At 56.2% G+C, this 10163-nt stretch overlaps 1 protein-coding gene across 3 annotated transcripts in view; it reads right to left on the bottom strand.

Annotated features, from left to right (window-relative positions):
• The window catches only part of MYO5B (myosin VB), a 186557-nt gene that overhangs the window by 42893 nt on the left and 133501 nt on the right, over positions 1-10163 (bottom strand). For all 3 annotated transcript variants that reach the window (XM_014539705.1, XM_005866245.2, XM_005866246.2), the window contains exons 18-21: positions 8540-8651; positions 7338-7549; positions 5066-5222; positions 3689-3928 (exon numbers count right to left, since the gene is read on the bottom strand). In XM_014539705.1, coding sequence (XP_014395191.1) covers positions 3689-3928; positions 5066-5222; positions 7338-7549; positions 8540-8651 — 721 coding nt within the window. The remainder of the gene's footprint in view (positions 1-3688; positions 3929-5065; positions 5223-7337; positions 7550-8539; positions 8652-10163) is intronic.

The following is a 10163-nucleotide window of genomic DNA, read 5'->3' on the forward strand; positions in this document are numbered from 1 at the left end:
GGGTGGAGGGGGAAAATCACAAGACAGTATGCAATGTGAGAAGCCACACATTCCACACTCAGCACCAGCACTCAGGGGGGCGCTTGCTCTGGGGCAGGCTCTGTACTATGTGGGTTCACGTATTAACCCATTCACTCCTCAGAAAACCCCTATGTAGTAAGGCTGACTCAGTCCCATTTCACAGTTGAGAAAACCAAGGCACAGGAGGCCAAAAGCTGTGACTTGTCACACACTGCTTTTCAAATGTAGATGGACGCTTTTGTCAGTCACAACCATCAGCTAATTTAACATATTTACTGAGTGCATGCTACGTGTACTGAATCAAATTGATTCACAAGGCTACTGACTGAATCCATGTTTGTGTGGTTTTTTTTCCAGATAAAATATATTTAAATATAGCCTTATATTCATAAAGGTCTAAGAAACTTGACCTATAAAAAATTATAGGTGTGTGCTGGCCAGTGTGGCTCAGTGGGTTGGGTGTCATCCTGTGCACCAAAAGGTTGCCAGTTTGATCACCAGTCAGGGCATGTGCCCGGGTTGGGGGCTCAGTCCCCAGTAGGGGGCATGCAGGAGGCATTCGATCAATGTTTCTCTCTCCCTTTCTCCCCCTCCCTTCCTCTCCTTCTCCTTTCCTCTCTCTCTAAAAATCAATAACAATATTTTAGAAAATAATTATAGGTGCAACTGGCCTAGTCACTCTACATGTTGTGCTTAAAGCAAAGCCAGAGTGGTAGAAAGCCGAGATCATAGGTTACAACATTTTGGCTGAAAAATGTCACACCACAGGCTTCAACCAGGGCTGCTGTAAAAAATGGTGGTAGAAACGGTCACTGTATTCACTGCTGAAGGATACTGCGAAGGATGTGGCTTATTTACTTTGCGTGTCATAAAACCCCGCAGGAAGCGTCAGCACCAAGGACAGCGCCAGCCCTCCGCCTCCTACTTCTCTTTCAACAACTCCCAGGTGACCCCACTCCCCTCGCCCTGTTGTTTCCTTGGAGCTCGGCGCCAATGTTGTGTTTCCCTAGCTGAGACATGAGCTTTGGGTGCCAGCCTTGCCCTGGGTTTACTTTTCAGTTTGCTCCCTTGCTGACGTCCTGGCGGTGGGGATATGGTTTGAAAGTGTCCCCTCCCCCAAGAGTGGGAATCACTCCTTTAGCCACATCCTGGCATCATGCATCGCTGAGATCTAGGCCGATCCCCCTAATGAACTCAGGGCTCAACTGGAGATTGGCCATGACCCCAAGCTGTCAGCTCTGGGTGCAGGTATAACAGACAGAACTCAGGCCTCCCTCCATCCAGCTGGGAGATCACCCACGACCCTGTGCTGCTGTGAAAAGTACTTTGAGACGCTTCCTCTAAGTCATCCCCAGCACACGTGTGTCCTCTCCTCTGCCTTAGGAACCTTGTGTATCAGGGGGGCAGCCTGAGTTGTTCCAGGCATCACGGAAGGAATAAGAACCCGTCCATTCCAAACGGCTGGCCCTTCTGCTAAGAGGCTGTGATAGCTCACGAACCTCTGAAGAGCTGGTGCCACGGATTACATGGATGCCCCTCCCACAACAGAGGGCCACGCGTGTTCTGTGACGCCGGGTCACGCGCCTGCTGTGAAAGGCCAGCCAGCCCAAGGACAATATTGTCTGCACTGGTCGGAGGTGGCAGAACGTGCTGTGGGACTAGGTGGCCAAAGTTTAGTGCCAGTCGTGCTACTTACTCGCTGTGTGACCTTGGGCAGGCTACGTAACCTCCCTGTGCCTCAGTTTACCATGTGAACAATATTAACATGATCTCACAGGGTTATGGTGAGGACTTAATGAGTTCATATATGAGGACAGTGAGTGGCGCACAGTCGGGCAACATGGGGAGGGGTACAAGGAAGCAAGATCCCATCCACCCTCCCCCTCTCCCCTGACCACCCTCTGCACACAGGCACCCTGCCAGGGAGGTAGCACCTGCCGCCACTCGCAGATGCTTGCCAAGCAGGAATCACAAGGCAAAAGCTCTGTTTAAAAATAGGCCTTTTAAATCTGCTTCCCTTTGATGTTCAAGCACGTGAACTGTAAAATACCAGCTCTATTTTTAACCTCTCAAGTCGACTCTGGAAATCAGCAACGCCAGTGCAGGGCTGACTCCTGGAAACCCAGGGTGCGGCCGCCCCAGCAAAGCCTGCTTGTCCCCCGGACTATACTTTGCTCAGAAGGTTCATTGGCAAAATCTGACCCAATTATCTCTTCTGGTCAGAGATTAACAGCACAATAGCAATCATGGAAAACGTGGTCAATGATGAGAGACGGGGTCTTCTCTGCGCTGGCATTTTCCCAATGGCCTGTCCCAGGGACCTGCCCTCTCCTGCCAGAGATTAACAGCACAATAGCAATCATGGAAAGCGTGGTCAATGATGAGAGACGGGGTCTTCTCTGTGCTGGCATTTCCCAATGGCCTGTCCCAGGGACCTGCCCTCTCCTGTCCACCCGTCCCTCCAGGTGGAGGCGCTTCTCCGGACCTGGCACATCGCGCAGGCAGGTGCCGGGTGTCCTCTACCCACATGAGCTTTCTGTCTTGCTTGCCAATCCAGACACCCAGTGAAACTCACAGAACAGAAACATACAGTCTCGTCAGATTTTTTTTTTTTGCAAGCAGAGAAGCAGGCACGTTTTACTGCTCTCTGCACTGCTTCTGGGCTCTTGTTCTGGGCAGCTGACTGGTGTAAAATGGCTCATTTATTTTCTTGCCCGATTGGGGTCATGAGAAGCTTAAAAATACTTACTATAGAGAAGGTACAATAAAACCAAGTGACCTCCAAAGCAATGCCCGGTGGCCCCACCTCTAACTCTCCCTCTTCCTCCACACCCCACACCATGCGCACTAGTTGGTTCTCTCCCTCTCCCTTCTCGGGGGAACTGCGGGAGCCTGGTCCTGTGGTCGCCCTAACACCCTGCACGAGCACAGTAACAGTGAGCCCACTTTCAATGCCACCGGGAAGGCCTGAAGCTGAGTGACGTTTGGGGTGAAAACATCAGCCTCACCCTTGTTGCAGCTGTGGGATCCGACCAACCTGGGTGGAAACGCTGGTTCTGGAACTTGCTAATTCTGTGACCTTGGCAAGGTACTCGATGTCCCTGATCCACAATTTCCTCATCTGTAAAATGACCTCACGGAGTGGTGGGGGGATCAGATGAGAGGGAACATAAAACACCCATCCCAGGGCCTGGCACGTGGGAGGCGACCAGAGAGTCCCGAGGGCAGTGGGGGCTGTGGCCCCATCGGCACAAGACTGCTCCCTCGTAACCCAGCATCCAACGTGTCCAAGTCGCCCCCTGTTCACCGAGCCGACGAAGTATGAGAAACAGTCCATAAAGCTGCTCTGAAGAGAGAACGAGGAAGACTGGCCACTCGGACACCAGAAGGTGGGTGCATGGGTGGGTGTGCACCCTTCCACGCCTCGTCTTTCGCTCTGTAAGGCGACATAGGCTCTGGGGATTAGGACGTGGACATCCTCGGGGCTGCTAGTCTGCCTGCCACAGTCGTAGCCACTCCTGCTGAGAGGGTGATGCCCTGGGGACACATGCCCACTCTTGGGTCCCTCCCTGGCATGTGGTTCCCCAAGGAAGCCGTGGGTCTCGGTCACACCTGCCCCCGGAGCACCCACCACCCGCACCCCTGGGTGGGAGCTCACGGCACCCACCTGGTCGTCGATCTTCCGCTGCAGCTGGACCACCTTGTTCTCCATGCCCACGTTGAGGCGCTTCAGGTGCTCTGCTGAGCGAGCCTCGATCTTGAGGGCCTTCAGCTCCTGCTTGGCCTTGAGCCTCCGGAAGGCGCACTGGATGACGATGGCCGCACCCCGCAGCCGCAGGAAGTGCCTGCGCGCCGCCCAGCCCCGCACATGCTTCTGGATGACGGTGGCCTTGTGCTCCCGGAGGACCTGGCAGGGGACAAGCACACACCTGTGGGTTCCCACTGCAGGACGGGAGCGAGAGAGGCTCACGCAGAACCCGGGCAGGTGGGGTGGAGCCGCGGTTAGCCTAGGTTTTAGGAGGCACAGAGAACAGGCCTCCCTAAGGCTTAAGCTTTCATGGCTGTTTGTTTTATGAACAGGTCCGCAGCCTGCATGCCTGCAGGGAGGTGGCTGTCAAACCACAGGTGTGGGGGTGAGTTGGTGGAGGGATGCGCTCAGACTTGGGGCCACCTAACCAGGTAGCTCAGCCTCTCTGGGTCATGGCCTGGCGGGGAGGAGGTCAGGGTCCCTCTCCTGACCTCGCCTTGCTGGGTTTAAGGCTCCTGGTCTGTTAATAAAGGATCTAGACCTGATGATGCCTATCACCCCGCTCTCGTCTAGGCGAGCCCAAGATGGGTCTTTGGGCTCTGCTACAGGCTGAGTGTCCCGGGAAGGGGGTAGGGGGGGGAGAGGTGACTCATCTTCTCTAAGCATCTCGGCTGTCAGAGGGGAGGGGTACACAGGTGTGCACCCTTCCTGGCTGTGGCGGTTCATCTTGTGTCAACTGGCCATGGGAGCCCAGGTTAAGCACTGTTTCTGGGTGTGTCTGCGGGAGTGTTTCCAGAGAGGTGAGCATTTGAGAAGGTGGGCTCAGCAGACTGCCTCCCTTATGTTCCCAGGGCCGAATGAAACATAAGGCAGAGGATGGAGAATCTGTTCCTTTTTCACTGTTGAGCTGGGATATCTCATCTTCTCCTGCCCCAGAGGGAGGTTTGCACCAGGGCTCTCCTGGTTCTCAGGCCTTCACACCTGGCTGAACGCCGCCGCCGGCTCCCCTGGGTCTCAGCTGCAGTGAGACGCCGGCCTCCACAAGCACTGAGCCAAACCTCAAACACACACACACACATGCATACACATGCACGCACATACACATGCACATGTGCACATATCTCCTATTGGTTCTATTTCTCTGGAGAACCCTGGCCAGTGCAGCTCCTCATGGGACTCTGGGTAGGGTTCCATAAGGACAGAGTTGTGAAATTACTTAGGAAAAACCAACGTTCATGGTGGTGACAACTCATCTGCTGGGGCTGAGGTCCGAGTTCGCACCCAGCGTGCACACACCTGGCGGTAGATCCTCCGCACGAACATGCCCCGCGTGCAGGCCTGGATGACAATGGCCGCTCTGCGGACCTTCCGGTAGGCCAGGCGGGCCCTCCGCATGCGGTACTGCTTCTGGAACACCACGGCCGCCCGTGTCCGCCGCAGATGCTCGGCCAGCCTGGGGAGGGAGAGGGTGGGCCTGCTGACAGGGTGCCTGAGCTGGTCCTGAACGGAGCCCCTCCCCCTGGATCACGGTCACCCCAGGTCAAGCCGGGTCTCCTCCTCTGACTGATGGTAGCAATGCCTTGGGCACTGGACGTGCAGGCTCAGAACAGAATTAGCCTCTTCCTTGTAACTCCAAGTCTTCCCACAAGGCCCAAACTGTCAGCCTGACCACCTGTGCCCTTCCCCTGCCCACTCCCCACCTGCAAGCCCCTCGCTGCCACCTGGGCACATCACATGTTTGCATGTCTGTCTGTCTCTCTGTGCCCTGGGCTCACCAGGAATGGAGATATCAGGGGCCGTGTCTCAATCGTCCTTGCACCCCCTGCATCTAGTGCAGGGCCTGGCCTGGCTGGCACTTGGGAAAGGTTTGCTGAATGGACAGGACCCTCTCAGGCTGCCCGTTTCCTGTCCCCCAGCCCTTTCTGCCTGGGTCGCACGGCACGTGGACACTGACTTTGCTGTTGCATTTCCGCTCCCCCCTACCACCCTCCCTCTCCCCTCCGGCCAAAAGACAGAACATCAGTCTAAGGCAGTGGTTCTCAACCTTCCTAATGCCGCGACCCTTTAATACAGTTCCTCATGTTGTGGTGACCCCCAACCATAACAATATTTTCGTTGCTACTTCATAACTGTAATTTTGCTACTGTTATGAATCGTAATGTAAATATCTGATATGCAGGATGTATTTTCACTGTTACAAATTGAACATAATTAAAGCATAGTGATTAATCACAAAAGCAATATGTAATTATATATGTGTTTTCCGATGGTCTTAGGCGACCCCTGTGAAAGGGTCGTTCGACCCCCAAAGGGGTCACGACCCACAGGTTGAGAACCGCTGGTCTAAGGCTTCTTACTTCCTGAAGGGCTTGGGGCCAGACTCACAGCCAGCCCTCAGCCGGAGACTCAGAATATTAGAGCTGGAGGGACTTGGACTTACCTAATGCAGTCCCGAGGAGGCGCAACCCCACCCAGCTCCGCGGCCCGAGGTGAGCCTGACTCCCAGCTCCCCCCGGTTCCCCGTGTGGCTGGGCCTGCGTGTCCACTAGCACGGAGTCCCCACAGGGAGCTCAGCTTCAGGCAGAGCCACGCAGGCCTGTCCGTGAGGACGGGTGGCACAGGTGGCCGTGGTCACTCAGTGTTGCTACCACGGACAGTCCTCTCATTCTACAGCTTTGTCCCCGAGGTCGTCCCCAGATGTCTGGAGGTCACAGAGGCCTCACCGTCTCCGGTTATGCTCGAATACACAGCCCCCGCCGGACCGGAGGGTGAGCAGCAGCGAGCCTCCGGGTGTTCGATACAAAGGACCCTGCTCTGGGCGTGCGACTCGGGGGCTCATCATGTTCATATTCGAGCAGAGGAGAGCCCGTTGCATTGGCTTCCAACACAAGACCTTACGGCAATTACTGCCACTTCCCCAGGGAGACCCCGAGGGCAGAGGTCCCTGGCTGCTCCTGCGAGTCCGTGTCAGTGAGACGCCCAGACCGCGTTAGTGCTCCCTCGCCCAGTGACACTGTCAGGAGGGGAGCATTTCAGAGAAGGAGACTTCTGGGCAGGCGTTAGCCGGGCGGCCCATGGTTACACAGTCCCCCTCCGATGCTGACTCAGCGCAGCAACTCAAAGGGGCCCCAGGACTTGACAGCCCGACTTTTAAACTCCCAGGGGAGTCTGAAACCGTGAGTGTAAACCTGAAGCGGGGTGTAAGCCAACTGTGACAGAAAGGCTGAACTTATCGCTGTTTCTAAAAGAAGATCATTTCACTTTGGAGCTTAAGCAAAAGGAAAGTGGTGGTTTGGGGGCACAACCAGCCAGTCCTAGGCTAGCACTGGGGGGATGGCTAGACCGGGGGGGGCGGTAGGAGACCTGGGAACTAGTCCTACTCCCTCAGGTGGGAGGGGCATGGAAGAGGGGGGCCCAGCTGCTGGGAAGAAGTCAGGGTGCGGTCCGGGCCCAGCAGGAACCTCTCTAAGGACAGAGGCCGAGAGAGGCCACCCAGCTAAGAGAGCCGGTCCCGGGCCCCTGCCGCTCACCCGCAGCCGCTGCCCAGAGGGGCCCCCGCGTGGCTCACCTGCGGGCCAGGTGTCCTCGGCAGTACCTCTGCAGCGTCAAGGTCGCCCCCTTCAACCTGCGGTATTTCACCCTCTGCAGCCAGCCCCGGACGGTCTTCTGGATCGTGATGGTGGCTGCCCGGAACTTGTCGGCCCGAAGCTTCTCCAGGTAGGCTACCTGGCCTGCCCGGAAGAAGATCTTGGTGCGGCCAAACTGGAACTTGTCCGGGTCCTTTACAAGGCAAGGAGGGCAGCGGGCTCACCATCAGGGAGCAATGGGGTGACGTGCCCACCACTGCCCTCCCGTGCAGAATTCCCGGGCGGAGCTCACGGGCCCTGCTCTGTAGGTCCACAGTCACTCAGCACTTAAGTAACCCACAGCCGGGCCCTGGGCGAGGGTCCAGGATGACTGAACAAGACGCCTGCCCCTCGAGCAACTGGCATGTGAGGGCAGACAGACAAAGACCAGGTATGTGTTCAGGTAAGGATGGGAAAGACAGAGCTGGGGTTGGGAGGGTGGGATGGGGCTGTTTATATAGGGTCACCAAGTCAGCCATCTCGACAGAGGTGACCTTTGAGCAAAGACCTGAAGGAACCGAGGAAGGCAGCCTAGAGGAGGAGAGTTTGGGAGAGCAGAGCTGATGCAAATGTCTGTGGTGGCAACAAGCTGTGCATGGTGGAGGGACGGGAGAGCTGGGGTGACTGAGTGGGGAGTGAGGGTGGGTGGTGGGAGGAGCCAACCACCAAAGGCCAGAGCATTGGGGGGGGGGCTTGGGGGGCTCTGAGCAAGGGAAGGACCCGATTTGGTTGACATTTTATAAAGATTAGCCCCAAATGGCCAGAATCAATCGAATAATTTCAGATTGCACATAACTCCCCAAGTCAATTTTACTTGGTTTCAAACTATGTTATGGAATGTTGGGGGGACAGGACGTGTAATTACTGTCCTACCTGCACCTATTTATGTTAAAATCAGTCGCCCTTCCCTGCGCTCGCCCAGGGGGATGAGGAAAGCTGTGTGCTGAGCTGCGAACAAAGCCAGGATGTACCCCGGGCAGGTGAGGGGGCTATTCCTTAGTCACTGATGTATGACAACGGACTCACCTCTTGGAATCAGTTCCAATGAGAAGGATGAAAACCCAAAAAGGCAGGTAACTCCCTACCCCCACCCTCCGCATCTCACGGCGTTTCATTTCCCCCGGAGCCCGGCCGCCCGGCTCACCTTGATGAGGCTCTCCAGCACAGACCTGCAGATGGCCTTCTTGTCCCCGCTGGCGAGCTCTCTCTTCTTGATCAGCATCCGATAGCGGTTGAAGAAATCATGGTAGGTCCACCTGGGGGGACACAGGTGTATCAGGTGACACGTCCTGCCTCTCGGCCACAGGAGGGCCAGGGGGTCCCCAACAGTGCCCAGGGGGGTCAGTATTTCTGAGGGCACTTCCCACATCCGGTATCATGGTTATTTGTGTCCTCACTTGTCTTATTTTTCCTTATGAGCTTGTAATTTCTCTGGGAAAATCATTAGAGCAGCATTCTACAGGGCTGAAAACATCAAATGCTCTTCATTAGAGAATCTCCCACTGCTGACAGTCCTATAACTCAGGGAGGCCACAGGCTAAGGAAATGACAAGAGAGCAGGGCCCTGTGACTGCAGACACCATGGCGGGTACCGGAGAAGCTGGGGTAGAGAAGGAGAGGGGCCTGGATCGGACAGTGGCCAGCCGTGCGACGTCCGGCGAGTCACGGCTGCACACCTCACCTCCACTGCCTGCAACATCCAGAGCCCGTCACCCACCTCGCACGGCGCCTCCCAGCGCGCCAGTAGCCAGGGGGTTCATGGATGTGCAGTGTTTGGAAAGATACAAAGCTTCCTGAAGATCGAAATAACGCTCCCTTCCCGCCCAAGCCCCTCCGCTTCCCTGGGGACAGTGCCCAGTGCGGGCGGGCGGAGGATCTGCATGTGCCGCCTCCCCTCTTGGGTAGGTCTCGGGAGGGCACTGCCTGGATGGGACCAACTCCGAGAGTCCTGCAGGACCTCACAGCCTCTCAGACCACGTGCACGACATCAGGCCACAGAGAAAGTCCCTGAGGTGGCGAGTCAGGAGCTCACAGGCCCCTTAGAAAACGGTGAGGATCCTTCCGCTTGTCAGGTCAGGGTGAGGTGGGCAGCCCAGCACCCACTGCCCAGTCCCATTCAACTTGGGCCCCAGATTCCTAGCGCAGAGGTTTCCCGAGATCACACCCACTCGGACGTGAGGGGCGTGCTTTCCTTTTGGTCCAAGACGCTTCGGGAGCCCGCCAGCCTTGCCAAAGGTGTGAGGGGCCATGTGCCCGGTCTGAGGGGGGGGCCTGGCTTCTGCAATGGTCAGCCCCTTCCAGGTGACCGCCTGGAGCCACCCAGGTGAGAACCCTGGGCCTTACTCAAAAGCAAGGACAGGAGCACAGCTCTCAGGCCAAGGAGCCAGAACTGGAGGCTACAAGACCCCGAGTAATGAAGTACCACACTCCAAACACGTGTGACATCGTCCTTCCCTATGGACCTTCAATAACAGGGCTGGGACCCTGCGAGTTTAGTCATGACTCAGCAGGAAAGCCAATCAGGCATTTCTCGGGCCTCCGTCTCCGTCTACAGCCCTGAGCCACTCAGTTCATGGGGCGGGGGTGGGAGGTGGGGGGGGCATCTTTCCAGAAAGCACACTGAGGTTTTTGTTGTTGTTTTATGTAAATGAGAGGAGATAAATGAAGTGAAGGAGAACTGAAGATGTAGGAAAAGGTGCTTTTAAAACTAATGATATACAGCGGGGCCTTGACTTACGAGTTTAATTCGTTCCGTGACGGAGCTCATA

The sequence above is a fragment of the Myotis brandtii genome, unplaced genomic scaffold (genome assembly GCF_000412655.1).
Source record: "Myotis brandtii unplaced genomic scaffold, ASM41265v1 scaffold226, whole genome shotgun sequence".
Classification (NCBI taxonomy): Eukaryota; Metazoa; Chordata; class Mammalia; order Chiroptera; family Vespertilionidae; genus Myotis; species Myotis brandtii.